Consider the following 20,286-nt stretch of genomic DNA (forward strand, 5'->3'; position numbering starts at 1 on the left):
GGGGGAGCCGGACCTCGCTGCCTCCCCCGAAAGCGACGCTTCTCCCCGGGCTGGGCAGCTGCGGAGCCTGCCCCCGAGGGCCGTCCTGGGGCCTGCTCTTTGAGCCGGGCACAGCTTACTGCCAGCACGGAGGCTGCCGGTTTAAAATTTAATTTTTTTTTTTTTTAAAAGTTGTGTTTTTATGTGCTAAACCTCTTTTTAAATACCTCCCCCTCCTTTTTTTTTTATTTATTTCTCCTCTCTCAGGTCTTCGGAGGAGCATATCAGCCACGCCTATCACCTGCTGATGACGCGGCTCAACGAGGAGCACGCCGAGATGCGCTTCTCGGCGTTCCAGATCGTGCAGGAGTTGTTCACGCGATCCCATCAATTCCGGACGCTAATTATTTCCAACTTCCAAGAGTTCTTGGAGCTCACGGTGGGGATAGACCATGAGCAGCCTCTTCCCCCACCCAAAGAGGTGGCACAGAAACTGAGGAAAGCAGCCATTAAGTCAGTGCAAGACTGGCATGAGAAATATGGAGAAGCCTACAAGAAGCTTTCTCTGGGATACCACTTCTTAAAGCAGAATAAGAAGGTACTCTGCATTTTTACTTCTGTGTGTGTTTTCAGGTGATGATTGCTAGGAGATCTCTGATCTCAGTCCATATCACCTAAATGAGGTTAGATGTTTTCTGACCAAGTTTCTGAGTTAGTGCTGACCCCAGGTAGCGAGTGAGTCCATGCGCACATCTATAACTCAGGCCCTGAGTTATTCTGACCTTATAAAAGGCTTCTGTACAAGGCCGGTGTGCCCTGTTTGGGGCAACTCGAAGCTTTGTGCGTGCTGTAGACTTGGTTGGTGATAGATATCTAGTATGTGAGGTGCACTCTTGTTATCAATGGCAAACCATGATGACTTGGCAGATGTTGTAAGAAAAGCCTCTGGCCAAGTGCTGAAGTATGAAGCAACACAGCAGAGCAGCATGTGGCTGGTCCTTTTGGGACAGAGAAGGGGAAAGAATGGGCAAATGACTCTGCTGTAAGTATTCTGGTGTGGGGCAGAAGTTGTGATTTAGGAAGCTCTAGCCATCTCCATGTTTTTGGGCAAGTCCATCTGACCGCGTAGCTGTAGTTCCTGGGTTCTGTATCTTTGTTCCATTTTTGAGGGTGATGTTGCTCTTTGGGAGGACTGTTTTTCCTGCTATTGTGTGGAGAGCTATGCGAACTTGGTAGAAAAATCAGATCCTGAAAACCAAAAAGCTCACTCTGGTGATCCACGTGCTGCTATAGGTTGTGAAACTAGCTCTTTTCCCTACCTTCCCTCTGCGCCCCCATCCCCAATAAAAAAAAGAGCCTGGTAAGTGTGCCTCTCTTCCTAAACCAATAGAGACTCTCCATGCCAGTTTCTGTGAAAGCTGAAGTATCCTTTTGCTCCTAGAGGCTTTTATTTAAAAACCATTTGTCTTTAAAGTGTTTGCATAAATAATACTTGTAAAAATTTTAAGGCCTATTGCACACTGTAGGGATTATTCAGCAGTGGGAGAATTTATACAGCAAGACACTTTACCTTAGCCCAAGTTCAAGCACTTGTTTTTTAACTTCCATAGTGCTTAATGGAGTTACCTACTTGCTTAATGCTGAACAAATACAAAAAAGCTTCTGTAACTTTGAGATGAGAGACCAACAAAATTCTCGGTTGTGCAAAAAATATGCAAACTTCAGTTGTAGGATGTACTACTTGGTTTGCTTTACCTGTGGCTAGTAAGTCCATGTACATATTACACAGGAGAGATCTGCCAGGACTGGATAGAAAGTGACACTTACTTGTCCTGTGTAGAGTGATCTCAACGTTGTCTGGACCTGTACCTCCTAAGTGAGATTCAACTTCACTGTTCTACTCTTGTGTGGCTCCAAAACGTTGGTGTAGGACATCAGTATCTGGGACCATTACTGTATGTTGACAAGCTTTATCATTTAGCAGTGGCAATAATGACAAATGTTCAATGGGTGCTTGTAATACAGACATAGCACCAGGGAGTCTGCAGACTTTATTAGCAGCAGAGTTCGGGCTTGTATTGAAGCTAATGAAAGTTATGTGATAGCAATCAAAAGGAAATATTGTGTTTTTCTTTTTTGAAGGGGTTTCCTTATGCAATAACACGATCAAGACTCCTTTCCTTAAAATAGAAGTGAAAAATATTAGCATTTTCAAGCCCTTCTAAGAACAAACGAAAAAAAAAAAACATTGCAAATATTTTAAGAAACAGCATTTTGAATCACTCAGATTTATGTTTATATTTTAGTCATAAGAAAGTAAAGTGAGACTGAATGATAACCTTTCCTTCAATCCCCAAGTCCAACAAATGTAATTGTAAAATCCAAAATTTGGTCTTTTTTAATGAATTTGAATGTCTTCTCTTCTACTTTCCTTGCTTACGAAGTTCTTCAGTAAGTGATATATATACTTGTGGTAACAGTGCTTACAAATTTTCCTAAATTTCCTTTACTAATAGTGGACCTAGTGTGACGTTTTCATGTAATTTGAATACTTACCCTGTGTAGTCTCTTCCTGCCCATTCACCTTAACCCCGTGTCTCCAGTGCTGTGACAGAGGTCTCCCAAAGCCTAGTTTATTCCTGCACTTTAGATGTGGAAATCTAAGCATTTTGTTTTTCTACCTTATGATTCCTTTCTGAAGGCCATTGATTCTCAGCAGTCCCTTATTAGTAGAAGTGAAAACTCCGTTCAGAATTACTGTAGTTATTGATTCTAGGAGGAGAAGAGATAAAAGGAAGTACTGCTGAGCTTCTGGCTGTTCGCTGATGTTAGAGGATTTTTCACCACAGATAAGGATCTTGGGAAATGGATTTTCTATATATTTCTTATAAGGAATGTTACACTTTTTTCTTCATTTCCTCCGTAGGTGGATTTTCAAGATGTGCATGCCAGAACTGTGGCTGAAAGGAGGAGGGAAGAGGAGAAGCAAAAACGATTGGATAACATTTACAAAGAAAAAGCCAAAAGAGCTGAAAAAGAAATGGAAGGTGAGTTGCTTTGGTTCTTTTGGGGTTTTTTGGGTTTGTTTTTAAAGCAACCTTTTTAAAGGTTATATAAAACAAATTCTAAGAGAATAGCTATCCAAATAATAGCTGACCAGAGACAGTGGGAATAGTACATTTGTTAGAGCTTGACCCTCTGTCTCTCTCATCTAAAGAATATCGGGGGAAACAAGTGACAGTCCTGTGAGTCAGGTATTATGAAGAGATGTTTTTTTTTTTTTTCTTTTTTAAAATATTAGCAAGGTCTGGTTGGTAATTCAGTAAAGTACGAATGCATAAGCTCAGGCAAGCGTATCATGAGACTTTTTGGAGCTAGTGGCTTAATTTCTGTGTCTATGACTAGGCACAGACTTCTCAATACCTTGTTGGCTATTGACCTTAATTATATTGTGTATACAGTCATCGTGTTCCAGAAGTATGGGCAATGGTCTGCAGAGGAATCCTGGATGCAGTGTAGGATATCTATGAAAAGTATCATACTGCTGCTAAAAAACGTGTCTTAACTGGGGGCTGAATCTCTAAGCAATATGTACATAGCAAACATATTTCTGTAATACAGAAAGAAGAACAGAGATAGTAAGTATATTATATTGCAGTTACAAAGGGTTATTTAATTAAATTACTTTGATATATGAAATGCATCCAATTGTGTCTGCATTTGTTCTGCATGCTGGAAATGTTTTCATGCATGAGGGTGGAATTTTAGAGATTTAACCTTCTTAAAGTCACTTTTATTGGTAGCATCTTTTTGAGCCATAGCATATATACATGGCTACACCTACAAGCAACTATGACATTCATGGCTGGAGAATGAATACTCATCAACATCACTAAGAATATCCTCATTGAACCTTGCTCTCCTTCAAATTCTATGAAGTATTTGTGTCATCTTTGACGCATAGTGAAATATCAGAGAGGATAGGAAAAGGAGGAACACTGATTTTAAATTCCTTGCTCAGGAAGTTCTAGACTTCCTGCTTAAGAAAACTATTGTCACTTTTATAATGACAATTTCTGCAGTGGAGAGAGATCTGTATGGGTAAATTATCACTGATTACTGGATAAATGGTTTAACCCTTTGGCAGCTACATTTGTTTTGTAAATCTGTGTCTGATCTGGAGATATTAGCATTTTACAGTGTTTAACAATATTCTAAAACAATTGTCTCTTGATAGAAATGTCCCAAGAGATTGCTGACACATTGACAGAGATGGAAAACTGTTTCCTGCTTCTGATGCCAGATCCTTTCAACTTCGCTGTGAATGGCATGGAACTGGAAGCCAACAAACAAATGACTGCTAATGAGGATAGACCTGCATCCCCCTTGCCCTCCCAGATGGAAGTTAACCAGTCCTATTTTGGATGCATGGATGATGAACAGCCATGCTGCAGCAAGGACATTCTTTCTGTTTCTCAGTGTGATAGAACTGATAAAAACAAAGAGTTGGATGAGCAGAAAGAATTAGATGGAGGCACATGCTTGGAAGTTCAGTCTGGTGTCCCTGATGATGAGTACCAGACTTTTGTTAGAAACCATGGGCTTATTTCGCATAAATATACTCTAGACCTTGAAATCTCCACAGGTACCTGGAAAAATTTTTCACATATAGCTAGAGGCAGTCTTCATCTGAAGTGCTTTGTAGCTGTGTTGTGGTTTGGTTTTTTTTTTTCCCCCCCTATGTCTTAAATGCTTGGGATTCCTGAACGCCATTTATTTTGGAGTTCTTTTCTATTTCTGGTTCATCTAGTAACCATTCTTAGGTTTGAGTGTCCTTGTATGCGATTTACAGATTTTATTAATTACCTTCTAAGATTGAACTTTTGTATTGGTTGTTGTAACCATATTGCAGCACTTCATAGTACCTGGAATAAGATGAGTTACCTTGAGTTTAAAAACAAAATTACGATCTGTTTACAGTATATAATTTTGTTTTCCATATGCTTCACCTTTCACCTTTTTCTTTCTTTCTATAGCTGGGGTATAAGCTACTAATTTAAAAATCTTACAATTGGCTGTTTCATAACCTTTTTTTTTTTTCCTTGCTATTGACAGCTTGCAAGAAGTAATAAGTGGAGTTTTGCTAGGAAGTTTTAGGGGTTATGATTATACCTTTTTTATGTAACTTTGCTAATATGAATTACCTCTAGAAAAAATAGGATGGTTTGTGTTTTGGTAGTCTAAGTGAAGTCTCTTACAAATACTGTCCTAATGGAATTTCATGTGCAAACAGCCAGTAAGACAGGTATCTACTTCTGTGCTTGCAGACAACAGAATTGGAAATGTATCTGTGGGGCTTATGAATGACTAACAGGTGAAAAATACCATTTTTACTTGAGTAGTGGCATACTTGGCTTCTTTGACAATCAAGTCCCTATGGTCACTGGGGCAGGGATTTTTTTTTTATATATGCAGAAACGGGTACAATAAGGCCCAGTCTGTTGATTGGAACGTAGGACAAGATATAACGTAAATAGTAAGATTGCACTTGTCTGTGGTTTATTTAGTGATTCTTTAGTAGTGATGGCTTAACAACTCTTTCTGTCATCACTGGACTTTTTTTCCTCTGATTTTTTTGAATGTGTGGATAATGGTAGAATAATTAATACTGAACAGAGAAACATTCTGATGTTTGTAACTTTCCCTGAAGTGATCAAATATTTTAGAAAGGTTCATGTCTACTTCTTCTGCTTAGCTTCTTTAGCTCCTGTAGTGAAGATACTATAAACATCGTGCACTAATTCTATTTTCCCCTGTTTTGAGCAGATATAAAAGTGCGTGAGAATGAAGATAATACTGCCATAATAAACAATGTCATGGATGCTTACAAACTCCTCAGAAATAAGTTCTGGCCTTCTGTGCAGTCCTGGATTCAGGTGGGATAAAGAGACAATTTTTATAAAAAGATGGAGAAGCAAGGACTGGGGTACAGTAGATCTTGGGGGAGAGTGAACAAAAAGGAAATTAAGTTTGGAGAAACATAGGTGCAAATAGGAAAGATTTCTACTTCAGTAGGGGTGGACAAAAGGAGACTACAGGAGCTATGTAACTTGTTTGATGGCTCTCAGCATTAGGTATGCTACCTACAGTCATACTTTTTTTAAGATACAGTAAAATGGGGCTTCTTTGCAAAGGGTTAAACACAGCTTGTTTTTGTCAGACATGTCTGTGTCAGAAAAACAGTATGTCCTTTCTGTCAGTCGATATTACTGCTCAGGAGCCTCATGCATGGAATTTGGTCTATAGAAGGACACTCTCAGGAGATACTTATACCAACTGTTCATTCTTTGTTTGTCTTTAGTAGTTGCTATTAGCTTTTATATTCTAGATAGGAAAAGAAGTAACTTCACTAATTGTTACTTGTAAAGTAAAGGAATTTGTGACAATGTTTAATTATGAAGGAAAACCAAAAATGTTTTTTGGCTCAGATGTCTAGAAAAAAGAATAAGAAGGTTGATTTCTTGCTTTGCAGTTACTTACCAGAGCAGGAATAAATGACGATCGGCTAAGATGTGCCATTGATCTCAAGAATAAATTGGAGACTGCTATGAGGAAATACAAGGAAATGAACATTTCCTTTAAAGAGAGAAAAAGAAAAGTGGTGAGTTTCTTAAAATTCTGTTTTACTAGAGGGACTATTAGTAATGCTTAGCTTGTATACAAAAAATGCACTTTCTCTTAAGCCTTAGTCTGGGAAACCTTTCAACACAAGTTTTATTGATAAGTACACCAATTCAGCTGGTTGTAGCTTCACGCAAGGAAGTTGCACTAAACACCTGTATAGTATGCCAGGGGCCTGGTTATTAGACAAGACTCTGTAAGGCAGCACTGTTGTTGTTTAGGATAGGGAAGCGGTTAAGTTCAGGTTTTATTTACGCTTAGTTTCTTCATGTGTAACACTATGTCTTCAGCTTCTTTTGTACGTATTTCTCAGTCAACACTTATTACTCATGTTCTTTTACAACTCGCTAAACTATGCTAGTGTCTCACAATTCAGGAAAATCGTGTCTCTGCTTTGGAGCATTTACTCTCCCTAGTGAGCATGTAATGTGATTGAGGATGTCTTAAAAGTATTAGTTGTTATATAAAGCTTTAAAGTGTCAAAATATATTTCACAAAGACAGTTTTTGTGAAATAGGTAAAACTTGTTAATAAATGGAGCTGAAAGATCAAATACTTTATTCAGATCGAAAAAGGAGTCTATGGCTTGTTTATGTAGCTAAAAAGCAGAACTGCATTATACTCATTTCTGCTGGTTGCAATCAAATGAAATTACTGTATAGCTTGACGTGAAAAATAAGTGTTTTGGGTCAGGGTCCAGAGTAAAGTCTGCTTTATGACTGGATTGTAAGACTTTGATCTGGACATTATGCCTTGGACTAAATTATGGTAGCCTCGTTTAGCCATGACTGAGTGTTGTAGACTTTGCTTTCATTGTGGAAATGAAGCTTTATCAAGATTAATCTGGTTCATCACCTTAATACCTACTGATGTACCACACCAGTCAAAAATGCCAACTCTGAATGAAAAGTACTGAAAGACTGTCTTGTCAGAGGATTTTTTTTCTCCCGTGAAATATGTCTGCTACCTTTATGCAACCAGCTATGAAGGAATCCAGACATCTGCTGTCATTCCTGCCATTTGCTTGACAGGACTTCATTTGCTGCACCTCTGCATGGAATATTGGTTGCTATATTTCTTGCAAGATATAAAGGACATTCAAGCCTTGATTTTTCATGTGTATGTGTGTGCGCATGTGTATGTGTTTAAAGTGGTATTGTTACCACTTCTGGAGATTGATCAATGCTATCTATGTAAGGTTTGAAAGCTAATAAATTCCATCGTTAGAAGGAAAAAAAAAAAGAAAAATACATAGCAGTGCTCACAAAGAATACATTGACAGTGAAGCAATGCAGATTGAGGTGTTAACTTAAGCATTGAAAACAATATATAATTGTTCCTAGGGTTTTTCTCCAGTGGAAAATACCCAAATTTAGTGTTAGTGCTGAGTTAACTTTAAATTTATAACCTGAACATAGAGAGCTTTGTACTGCAGAAGGAAACTGTATAAATTATCTTTTATTCACGTGTCAAATGACTTGGTTGAAATGTAAAAACAAGGTAGAATGAGAGTCTGATAGAACAAAATAAACAGCATCTCTTAGACTGTGGTTATTAAATCCCCATCTGTCAAATATTTACACGTCAGCATATGAAACACTACTCACAGCTCCTCTTTAATTCAGCATTGCTGCCTGTGTTATGTATTGTTACTTCTGTCTGTACATCCTTGTGTCATTGGAACTATAGTTCCTACCATGCTAAAGTTTTGCTATCTTCTGTATCTTTAGATCCAAGAGAACAAGTACTGATAGTCTGTCCTTCAAAGCACTGGCTCACAGCCATCCTGCCCTGACGGAGCTCAGTGCATTATGGATGTTATTTGTTAGCACATGGAGTCAGTGAGTGTGTACCTGCTCGTGTGTAGAGATGAGCGCACCTAGAAATGAAGGGGAGCATTTAGTAAGCAGAGAGAGAGAATGTAAATAAAGTGTCTGAGTGCAGCAGGTCCCGTGTAAATTGTCTGGTTTGTAGTTGGTCTGTGACATGTCTACATTTGGATATGATAGCAGTTTTCCTGGCAACCAGTGACTGCAGTCTGAGGTACCTATCTTGTTAGCTGGAGAACGTAAAGGTGAATTGTTTGTGTACTTGCTCATTTCGAGCGTAATTATGATCCTGCACCACAGGCAAGCCTTACCTTCAGGGAGAAAGTGGTTTTATTTTATGAGCAAATATAAAACAGAACAATAGGGACTTGGAAACTTGGCTGGGGACTTGGGCTTGCCCAGTGTCCTCAGGCTTTCTGGCTTTTCTTTGTGCTCATTCTCCGAGCTTCTGTGGTCTTTAATTTTCCCCCTTTTCATCTGTTCTATTCTGTGCTTTGTTTCTGTTCTGTGCGGGGACGGGGAGGGTAGAGACTTTACCCATCCTCAAATTGAGGTCAAGAAAGTTGATAAAGGGAAGGGTTTAGTGAGAGACAACGAAACTGGAGATTTGTCACTATGAACTCTGTTATACCTCTCAATCCCGCAGAGATTTAAATTGCCACTTAAAAGAAAGAAGGTCCTGAAGTCCCTTACCATTGCCACGTGTCATTGGTACTCTTGTTTAGCTGAGCAGTTATACATACAGTTACACATGCATATGGCTGAGATGCAAATAAGACGTATATATTTGGAGTAATTCTTGATGCTACGGTTCAATATGAATATACCAGCAATGTAGCTGGATGTAAATTACATTGGGAGGAAGAAGTTGGTGGCTACCTGGCCTGCCTTCACGGAAGAATCATTTGGTTGGTGCAGGAAGGTGTCTGCTTTTGGCAATCCTCACTTGCTTTCCATTGTTTCTCGCTTCATTTTCCAGATCACAGAACACTAGTGAGCAAGGCAGCATCCTTAGGCAATCAGAGCATGTCAGAAAATTAGCACAAATTATTTTCTCTGAAGTTTTTTTGCCTTTAACTTTACTGAAAAATGTAAAAGCTGCACTGCTTTGCAAACTACAGGGGAACTTTCTGTAGGTTTACGGAACTTCTCTTTATACAAAGTCCCTTGAAAGAAACCACAGAACTTTATACAGTGAAACACTTTGACTTAAAATATTGACATGAGATACAACCACCTCTTTCTTTTCTCCTCTGTGATAGTGAAGAACTCAAACCATCAGAAGGCCTTAATTGTAATGAGGGCTGTCATTTTTACATAACACTTAAAGCCTGCCAACACAAGTAGGCTATGTCACCGTTCTGCTCTTACCTCTCAGGAGCTGTGGGAGGAGAGCGAAAAGAATGACAAAGGTTATCCTTTGACTGTCTAGAAACAAATCCCTTGCAGCAGATTTTATAAATGTTAATACATCCCAGCTGCCCAGAACACGCATTCCTTCTTCCCATTGCTGTGCCCCCAGCAGATCAGAAGTCATCAAGACACTTCTTCCTGTTATTTTTTCAAAGAGGTGAGGGATAGATAAAAAATGACAGTCTTACTGTTTTGGTCAAAGGCAAATGAGTTTTTCTGTGCTTATACAAGTGAAGTTCACTGTAGTTAAATACTTGTTTGGGGTGTGAATTGGGTGTTGGTTTCTGATAGGACATATATTTTGAGAGTATAAACAAGACTTTTGAAATCCATTTTTCTGTGAATCTGAGTTTTAACAGAATCTAGGGGAAGAGGGCTGAAGCTGTAAAAGGGCTTTTATTTCACAGTACATGGATACTCGGACATAGCCCTTTCTTTCTCGGAATGCCTGCTCAGGATAATTTCAGTGCCCAGTAGAGGGAGTGCATACTGCATGCTCGACATTTTTCTCTAGGCCACCTTCACCCAAAGCCAGCCATCATCGCGGTCTGTGTTTCCAGGTAAACTTACACCAACAGCAATACACCAGAGACACTTCAAGTTAATTCTTGACTCTATTTAGATGAATTATTATAGAAGTACAATTGTAATTATTGGCTGAGATTTAAATAGAAATTCCTGTTTCCAGAGGTTTAATTCTTTTGTAGGAATAACTTACTTATGGCTAAAGTGTTCCTTTAAAAATATTTTTTGCTGAGTAGAAGTAGTTTCATTTGTCAATGTCTTCCTCCTTTTCTTAAAATACTAGATTTTTTTTTTCTTGTTTAGTGTCTGATTTGCAGCTGATTAGAGGCAAATGATTTTGCAGTTTTAAAAGCTGTGAGAGGACAAGTGCGTACTGTATTTTAAATCATGCACACTACCTTTCACTTACATTATTTCCATAAAGGATTATCCATTAGGATAATACTTGAAGTCCTCACATTGTTAATAGAAATGTAGCTCATTTAGCTATATTTTGTACACTGAGAGTACATTTATCTCTTATGTAATTACCTTTGGGAAGCTGTAAAAGGCTTACTACTCAGGCTGGCTAAAACTTGGACAGATATAAGCTAGTAGGCAATATGATCTGAGAAACATCCCGCTCATTTGTCTGTCAACAGAGTGATCGTTTAACAGGCCCATTACACTTTGAATTTTTAATTTCAAGTTATATTATCAACCAGGGATATATGGTTTTTCGTTAACTGTCTTCATTACTTTTTGTTTCACTTTTCCTTAGCTTCTGTCAAATCCAAGTGCGCGCGCGCGCTTGGATCTTGATTTATTCATGTACTTAATTTTATCCATGTGAAACGTCTGGTTGGATTCAATAATGCCATTAATAATTAGATTTGGAGAAGGCTGTCCTTGTGTTGTCCAGAACCTGATCTGATCCCCAAACCTTACTGCAATACAAGTCGGGTTTTTTCTGAAAGAATAATGTCAGAAAATTGTTACAAATTATATTTACAAGTTAAATATTTGCTGGTCATAATTAATCTTAAAGTATTTTAATACATTAAAAGATTAAAATTTTAATATGTAATAAATTAAGCCAAGAGCTCTACCAATTACTTGGCTGCAAGACAATTGCTGATTTCCCCCCCCCAATCTTCAACTACAGCTTGGCATTTTATCAATGCTAATAAGTTATTTCTACCTAATCATTTTGTAGATTTATAACCATCTCTTTTGTAAGTCTGTCTTTTGGTTAAGTTAGTGCCTGCTTTAAAAAAAAAAAAGTCACACTTGAATTTTAGATCAAAAGCAAAGGCTGTATTGTTTTCTGTTTCTGCTGCTTTCTGTGGCCATAGAGAATCCAGTCCAGCTGACTGCTGACTGCTTTCTGTAACAGTTTCTTGTACTCACATCCTCCTTTTATTCCTCTTGTCTTCATTTTAGAAAAGTTGTTTCTGGGGGGGTAAGTGATTGTCCTTAGTGATCCCTCACCATGCCTGAACCCACATCTGCTAAAACATACTCAGACCAAGGAGCAAGAGAGATGCCTTTGTAAAAGAAGTCTCTTCCCCATGTGATGCTTTTAAATTGCACACAGACAAAACCCCAAACTCTTAACAAAGCTGCCCTTTGAAAACCAGAAGCATTTAATGGTGAGATTTGAATAGTAACTTGAAGTTGATTGTTAGTATGTTTTCTAAAACTTAAGAGAAATGTAGGAATATTTAATAATTAAGTCAACATTACACCTAAAGGTGTCCTTTATCAGACCGTATACATCATTAGCATGTAATGTGTTCAGACTGAATAAAGTTTAATAATGTTTGTATGGTCAAAGTAGTAGCCCAGGCAACATTTTAAATTTTTTTTTTGTCTAGCTAATATTTATCAAAAAAGCCAGGTCAATCATAACTGTAAAAGTAAGCACAAAATATTAAATAAGTCATACAGATGCTTATGCTTCCTCTTCCTTCCTCCCCCATTTTAACCATCATATGATAATTATTTCTATCTGTGAAATGTCTCTTTCATAATCACTTTTCAGCTAAAAGAGCTTTTCAGGTTTTCTAAGTCTTATCAGGATGTGGGACTGATATAAAACAAAACATTGTAAAATTAACCCCAAAACAGTACTCTCTTGTTAAAGTGTCTAATCAGCTAGTGTGATGTTTTGGGTTTTTTGGTGTTTTGTTTTGTTTTGTTTTTTTCTTTTCTAGAGCTGAATGTTGCTGTGGTATATTTTATGCTTTGCACTGGCTATGCAGCCTGCCGCTATTACAAAGTTATTAAAAATATCTTGTTATGCAGATCTAGCCATGAATTCTTAAAGTTGTCACTGTGACGACCTCTGATCCCTATCTGATTCACAGGTCGCACAATGCAATTTGGAGCTCTTCTAATAGAGTGTAAAATAAAGTAGGATGTCTCTATCATCAAGTTAACCCTTATGTTAAGTATTTAAGTTTTTCAGGCCGAAGGGTCATCTCCCTTGATTCATCTATGAATACTGAGCAGTGTGTACTCTGTAGGTTGTAGATATAAATTTGCTTCCTGCTTTTTACCCATCCTACCTTTCAAGGGGCAACAGTATATTGAAGTGAATTGAATACATTTGTGAGGTTCATAAAGGTACATTGCTAAATGTGTATTTATAAAAATGAAAAGGAAGAGAATTTTCAGGCTTGGAACACATACTAACGCATTTAAATTTAGTTAATGCAGTAATATTAAAATAAATACATTCACATCTATTGATATCTTTGTGCCTAAAATCCATGATCAGGAATATATGTAAGGTTATGTGTGTCCTGCATAGAATATTTTGTTGATTTGTTGCCTGTAATAAATAAGGATTATTTAATTGAGATGTATATTTATCTGTTAAAAATACAGCATCTGAAATAATTTCTAACGATTTTTACCTGAATCTGTGTAGTTCAGATTCATTCATAAATGTGGTCACTGAAGTAAGCTGCAATTTAGTTACTGATTTTACAGTATATGTGTGTGCAGACTATATCATGAGACGGGCATATATACATTGGTGGTGGATACAAAGTTTTAGTAGCATGAGTTTGATCTGGTCTAAGTGATAGGTGCTAATCCATCAAATGCAGTAGGACTTTTTTTGCAGGAATGAGTACTAATGGGAATCTTGTTATATCACATTTTAGATGAAAATGACATTTCCTAAAATTTCATAAAGAAAATGACTAGTAATGAGAATTTCCCCCCCCAGCTCTAAAATTTAGCTTTTATCATGTATAGGCCTCTGAATCATAAAGAAATTAAATAATTCAAAATGTTGCCTAAGATATTTCAAGGAGTCATAGGAATACTGTTCGTCATCTCATAGATAACTCGGACTAGCTGAAAAGCACTGAAAATCCTAAAGACTCCTCTGTGGAGAGGGAAAGAAAGAGGTATGTTTTGGTTGACCTTTGAGTTATCAGACCACAAAACAACTTTTTGGTCCAGAAATGGATATAGCCAGTCCTGGACCTCACTACAGCCTTAAACAATGGCTTTAAACAATTTCATCTGGACTGGTGTGCAGGGAGCACCATGTAGAGGAAAGTGGTTAGTCCAGAAAGAAGAAGGAGGGGTAGTTTGGGTATAGTGGCAGTTCAGGGTAACACTTGTAACCTTGACAGTGGCTATATGACAGCTTCTTTCTTCTTTAGTGACAAAAATGAGAGTTTTCCTACTGCTTTTAAGAATGGAAAACATCTCGGGAGCTCTGCTCTGGGTATGTTCCTGTCTGAGCATGGACTCTAAACGTGATTTCATGTCACTTGGCTTGTAACTTTGCTGGCTTCATCACTCCTTGGTCTTCGAACCTGCAAATCTTTCCTTTTATGTTAAGATGAATGTAAAACTGGGTAGGCACTTCACAGAGTTTCCTTACCCACAGTTATCCATGAGCCAAGAAGAAACCAAGTTTGGTTTTCAAGGCACAGGCAGTGTGTGCAACACTATCTTAGGCTTGCCTCTTCCCTTGTTAAACTGATTTAATCCATTCTACAGTTCTTGAAACATTAAAAATGAAATTCTACCAGGTATTTCTTAGTTTGTTACATAGTCACCAAATCCACTTCTTAGGGGGCAGATTTTTTGTACGGGTTGCTGTTGTACTACTTGTGGGAGCTGAACAGGGAAGCAGCTTATATATTTTGGTGGTGGTATTATGATTGGCTTAAAGATGATCCAAATGCGAGCTGCAGGCAAAAGGGCCACTCCTGTCTCTATTTCCTCCCCTGATGATTCCCAGTGCCTCCCTTGCACCAGCGATAGAGCTCCTGTTCTGGCAGGGACCTGAACTGGCTGGAACCTAATCCAGAGAAGATGATTTCTGTGGCAGCGTTGAGCCCAGATTGTGAGACTGTCCCTTTCAGTAACTGAATAAACTCAGGTAATGCAGATCCGATTATGAAAGTCAATCTTTACTTAATCAGAGGACTCAAATTGATGGAGTGATATATGATTAGCTTATCTCCCAGTGAATGAAAAACTGGATGAAAAAAAACATACCAGAAAACACTGTTAAAATACATTCCTTTTTTACTGTGTAATAAGATGTAGTGCCTGAAGTTTGTACAGTAGCTGCATGGGAGAAGTACATTCCTGTACTTCTAAAAGTAAGATGCCACCTTTATTTTTGTGTAAATATTACACAGAAACATTTAAGGGACTACCACACAGTCACTTTTGATGATACAAATTAAATATAGGTATCAAATGTAGGTGGTGAGCATAAATTTTGTAGGGTTTTTTGTTTGTTTTTTTTTTTTTTATGTTGGGGAACTTTATTAGCGTTAAAAATGAAAGCAGACTTCTGTTTTAGCTCTCTGGGATGCATGGGAAGGAAAGGTGTTGTTAGACTTGGAGATCTTCAGTAGTTTAAGTAAAGCTGTTACACCTCCTCTGAATGTGGGATTATGCAAAAGAACTTTGCTTTTCTAATGTGCTTTCTTAAGGCTTAAGAATATTCATGCAACCAAGTACTGTTGATTTTGGTGGATGGTAGGAGCCCAAGTAGTGAGGTATGAAAATACATCTGAGGATACATCTTGAGTGGTTACTGCTAAAGAAGTACTAAACTTGCCTTGCAATATCTTCCTGATGTAGTAGTTTTGTTAAATGCACTAGTTTTCCAGACTACCTCTACTTGCTGTCCTCTATGAAACTCTAAATGCACATGTTAGTCCATTGGGTATATTGGACATACTAGTTCCTTCTGAACAATGATTCATTAAGATCCAAATCCAAGGTTTTTTGAACTGTCTTGCACTTTAAGACGTGCTGGTCTTTTTGAGTAAACTTTTGCTGCTTTTTATCAAAATCCCTCCTAAACTGATCTGGGACCTTGAGCCTGCTAGGGTCTAGAGATGCAGTAGCTAGTAACACAGACTGAAAACACAGGTTTTGTGTAATGCGTCTCACCACTATTGACCTTCCAACGTACGTGTCCAAGCTCTGTTTATCACTGGGTGGAATGGAGAGGACTTTGGTATAAGTCTTGAGTAAAACCTCAAGCTTGCACCTCCAGGACTGTGACAATATTCATAGACTATGGCTCTCGTACATTGCTTTGAAGAAAAACTGGTTCATTGGGTAGTTTATATTGCTAAAGCAATTTGGAGCAAGGTATGCTGGTTCTCCAGCATTGCACTTAAGCTAACTGTTGGGCTGGAACCCTTTAAGCATTTTTACTAACTTCTGGAAATTATGAAATAGTGTGAAAAGTGCATTCCTAAATACAAGTCAGACTGTCCAAGTAGCCTATGTGCTGTTGACCAACTACAAATAGAATGAACGGTGATACTTTTACTGGTAAACATAAAATGTGGTTTGCCTGGACCACATATCTAATTTGCAGTCATCTGGGTTTGAATTTATGCTCAAATCACAGAGCAAAGGGAGGGAGTGTGTGTGGGAGGTCCCTATAAATATAGCTCTTTTAGTAGTTTATGTTTTCCTTGTGTTGCACACAGGAAAACTCAAGCACGGTTCTGAAATCTGTCAAAATGCCAGCATTTATTTCCTTTTCATTCTGCATTGGATGATATAAAAGGATGGAAAAGGAGGAACTCGTAAAAGTCTGTAGATGTAAGATACACTGTTTGACTGTTCGGTTTCTATTATGGGCGTTGAAGAAATTATTTTTACCCAGTCAGTGTTTGCTTACATAGAATATCCCCAAATTTCATTTAAGATGACTGAAGCATGTTTTGTGTTGCAGTGAAATAAAAAATGTATTTGCTTAAGGTTGCCCCTTTAACTAGGTTCTATGGCGATAAATATTCTGGTTCCCTAACCAAAATCTTCTGCCTCTAGAAAAATATTTAGTTGGCTTTGAGTAGATGCACATGAGATATGGCATGGTGGAATAATTTGCAAGATCTTCCAGTGAGGGTATTAGCATATAAATAGCAGATGCAATGACGACCATCACAGCTGAGTACATTTAATTTTTAGTTTATAAGATAGAATGGGTTTTTAAATGCATAGCCATCAAGCCTGCTGAAAGACAAATGAAGTTTAGAGTTCACTTGTCTGAGGATGCCTTACATCATTTTTTTTTTTTTTAAAAAGGGAAACAGACACGCATAAAACTGAACAAAAGTGATTTCTTGGGTGAAAAGTAATTGAGATTGCAAACCAAGTTAATTAGACCATGCAAAATTTATTTAATGGTCCCAGCTGTAGTTTGCGAGTGGTGTTTTAGTAAGTAGATATGACTTCTTCAACTGCTATCTTTTCTCTTCCTTCTTTTTCTAAAATAATTAGTAAACGCTGTACATCTAGTCCTATAAACTGATTGCATTGTATATTTCAGTCATTTTATTGCTCGCTTTAATTATGATTGCAGAGGCTCAGGTTTTTAAATCCTCTTAACAGAATGTAGCAATCAATTTGTATAAAACTGGGAAAAGGACCAAAGGCTTTTCTTTACATCTTTCCAAGTGTTGTGTGGTGGGTGGAGGGGGTTTTTTGCATTTATTACTGGTTGGGATGGATGAGCAAGGCATTTAATTGGAGCTGTGGTTGCACTGAGCTACACTAACAGCTGGAGGCTCTTGGAGTGTTGACTCCAAAGTAAAAGATACGATTGCATTTCTACTGGCATCCAATATTTGTTTTCAGTATTTTTAGTAAGATGGAGACTGATAAGGAAATATCTGGTTTTTAATGAGTTAGGGAGCAAATGGTTTGATTGCGCTTGTCTAGCTGGAAAAGTCAGCACTATTTTAAGTTTTTAATGAAAATTAGGAGAATTGAGGAGGCATTGTTCTAACTCTGATTATAATGAAAATAATGCATGTATATTTTCTGTCCTTTTTTTTTTAAACTGTATTCTCATATGCAAATAAGTTCAGCCCAAGAATCTGGAAGTTGTCTAGCTAAATCCTATTTCCTCTCACAGTGAGATAACTAGTCAGGAATACTACCACGTTAAAAAACCCCACACATGTAGTTTTGCGAAAGCATGATTCACTTAAACAAACAAATAAATAAATAAATGTCAGCATTATAGAGCAGATTAACACTGAATGGAAAAACTTCCATTCTCCATGCAACTTGAGGAGCAAAGATGGTGCAAGTAGTCTCTGTCTGGGAATCTGTTTGGTCTCCCTTCAGATGGACCATCCTCTAGCGACAGGAGGTAGTTCACCCTTCATCTCTGATAAGACTGCCAAACTGTGTTAGTGACTTTCCTCATATCACCTGATAATTAGAATGGATTTGCGAACAGGACCTTTTTTCCCCATGTTCTTTGACAGGTCATTGAGAAACAAGCAGCTGTGTGACTACTTATCTTAGAGGTATTTAATTCTGTACTCTACAAGAAAAGCTTTACATTGTAGTATTTATCACTTGAGCTTATACTTTACTTCCCTTCAGATATGGCACACTAGAAATGGCATATTGCTTGTTTTTATCATAGTCTCATTTTTCTTGTTTGCAAGTACCTAACCACTCATTCCTAAAGGATTAAAATTTACTAATTCTGCCACTCAAAATGTTGTCTTAAATATTTATTTCTTCTGATTTAATTGTGGATTGTTGGTTGTTTTTCTGGTTGGTTTTTTTTTTTTTTAATTGACTGAAAAAGTTTACCTATAGTAGAAAAGTAGATAATAGATGGCTGAACTTTCATACTGTATCTGTACAGCTTGCTTTGGAGCTTTCTTCATGTTTGGAAAGTGGAATTAAAAACAAAAAACAAAAACAAAACAAAAAAAAAACAAAACAAAACCCCCCCACTTTTCTGACTAATAATGTTACCCATGAGCTCTCCTCCTTTCTGTAGAAAGGGAATGGAACAAAACAGCATAAATGGGATGGTTCTGATGAAGTACGACTGGGATGAAGTAAATTGAGATGTAACTACCCACTACTACTGTGCAACTTCTTAAATTTCCACCAGTGATAACTTCAATATTTTAAAGTAAAAAGATAAATAAGTTATGTTGTTAAAGATTATATCAAAATAAAGACTTTGTGTCTGTTTGAAGGGAACAGGGGGCTTAATTCCTTATAGTTAGCTAAGCAGTTAATTTTTTTTACAGGAAATCTAAATTTAATAGAAGACCCCAGGGAAATTCAAGGGTGTGAACAATAAGCATAATATTTTATGAAAATGACCCCCATATTTAAAATCTGGCATTATATGTTATGCATTGTAGCACCAAGTCCACATCTACCTTTTAGAAAATTAAAACACATAAATTCTGTTTAGTGTTTGATATGCGCTGCACTAGCTGAAAGCCATAATGCCCCTAAAACCTTGGGTTGCTTTTCACCTTTCATAAATTCCTGGGTAGATTCTATACAAAAAATAATTTTCAGCTCCGTGGCTCATTGTTATTCAAACTTGATTGATCGTCGTCATTTACTCAGTGAGGAAGTTAAGTGCTCCTGTCATTTCCGAAGAGTATAATTGGGACGTTTCACAGGTCAGCGGTAGTGACAGGTTTCCCTTTTGATTAGTGTTAGACTGATAACAAAAATTACAGTTTCCTATGATTAATGTTTTCTATAGTACTTGAATGCACAGTTCATGGATTGTACCTAAACAAAGTGAATTTGCATCTGATTATGCCTTTTCTCCGTCAGGCTTTTCACGTGCTTTAAAGTTTTAGACCATGCAGGTAATACAACAAAGTTGCTTCTAACGCAGTTTTCAAGTTGAGGATTAGTGAAGCCCACTGAATTTTAGTATATTAATGTACAGAGAGCTACGTGCCTCCAATGGCAAGTGAACAAATTAGGAGAAATTTCAATTAAAGATCATATTCGTCTGAATTCTTTCTAGTCCTCTCAGATATACCATGCACGTAAGTACTTGTATTATACCCACTGTTATTTTAGGTATAATCTGGTGATTTAAGTTAAATGATCAGTCTGAACTGAATTTTCTTTCTCTTACTAGTTTGACATTATTTCTCAATTTCTTAAACCTGTTGCTGTTTATTTGTTTACGGACTACTTCTGAGTAAAAACTATGGAAATACACTGAATTTACTTTCCCTGTTTTATAATGTGAAAGTTAGTCAGCTTTCACATTATGGCAGAAAGTTGTAGAGTAAGATCATCCATGACAAGTTTAGCTTGGTGAAATCTTTTTTAATAGCTAAATGAGAAATGGAACCCGAGTATGGAAAATATGCTGTTGCCCTGCTTCTAGCTGAGGAAATACGAGTGAATGTTATTTCCGAACTTAATTAAATTGCCCCTAACAGATGAAAAGGGGATGATAACACCAGCAGAATTTTGAAACCAAAATACAAACAGACTAACTTCTCTTCAATCTCTAGCCTTCTTCTGTGTGCAGAGTACAAAACCTGATGATGTTTTTATATCTAAAGGCCATTGG

General features: G+C 37.4%; 1 protein-coding gene across 1 annotated transcript in view; it reads left to right on the forward strand.

The window, feature by feature from the left end:
- Positions 1–246: 246 nt before the first annotated feature.
- UVSSA (UV-stimulated scaffold protein A) overlaps positions 247–20,286 on the forward strand; it is a gene marked incomplete at its 5' end in the record, with an annotated part of 53,903 nt that continues 33,863 nt past the window's right edge. The window contains 5 exons of the mRNA XM_009572899.1: positions 247–577; positions 2,906–3,026; positions 4,217–4,624; positions 5,806–5,915; positions 6,512–6,640. Coding sequence (XP_009571194.1) covers positions 247–577; positions 2,906–3,026; positions 4,217–4,624; positions 5,806–5,915; positions 6,512–6,640 — 1,099 coding nt within the window. The remainder of the gene's footprint in view (positions 578–2,905; positions 3,027–4,216; positions 4,625–5,805; positions 5,916–6,511; positions 6,641–20,286) is intronic.

The sequence above is a fragment of the Fulmarus glacialis genome, unplaced genomic scaffold (genome assembly GCF_000690835.1).
Source record: "Fulmarus glacialis isolate BGI_N327 unplaced genomic scaffold, ASM69083v1 scaffold10542, whole genome shotgun sequence".
In the NCBI taxonomy this organism is placed as follows: domain Eukaryota; kingdom Metazoa; phylum Chordata; class Aves; order Procellariiformes; family Procellariidae; genus Fulmarus; species Fulmarus glacialis.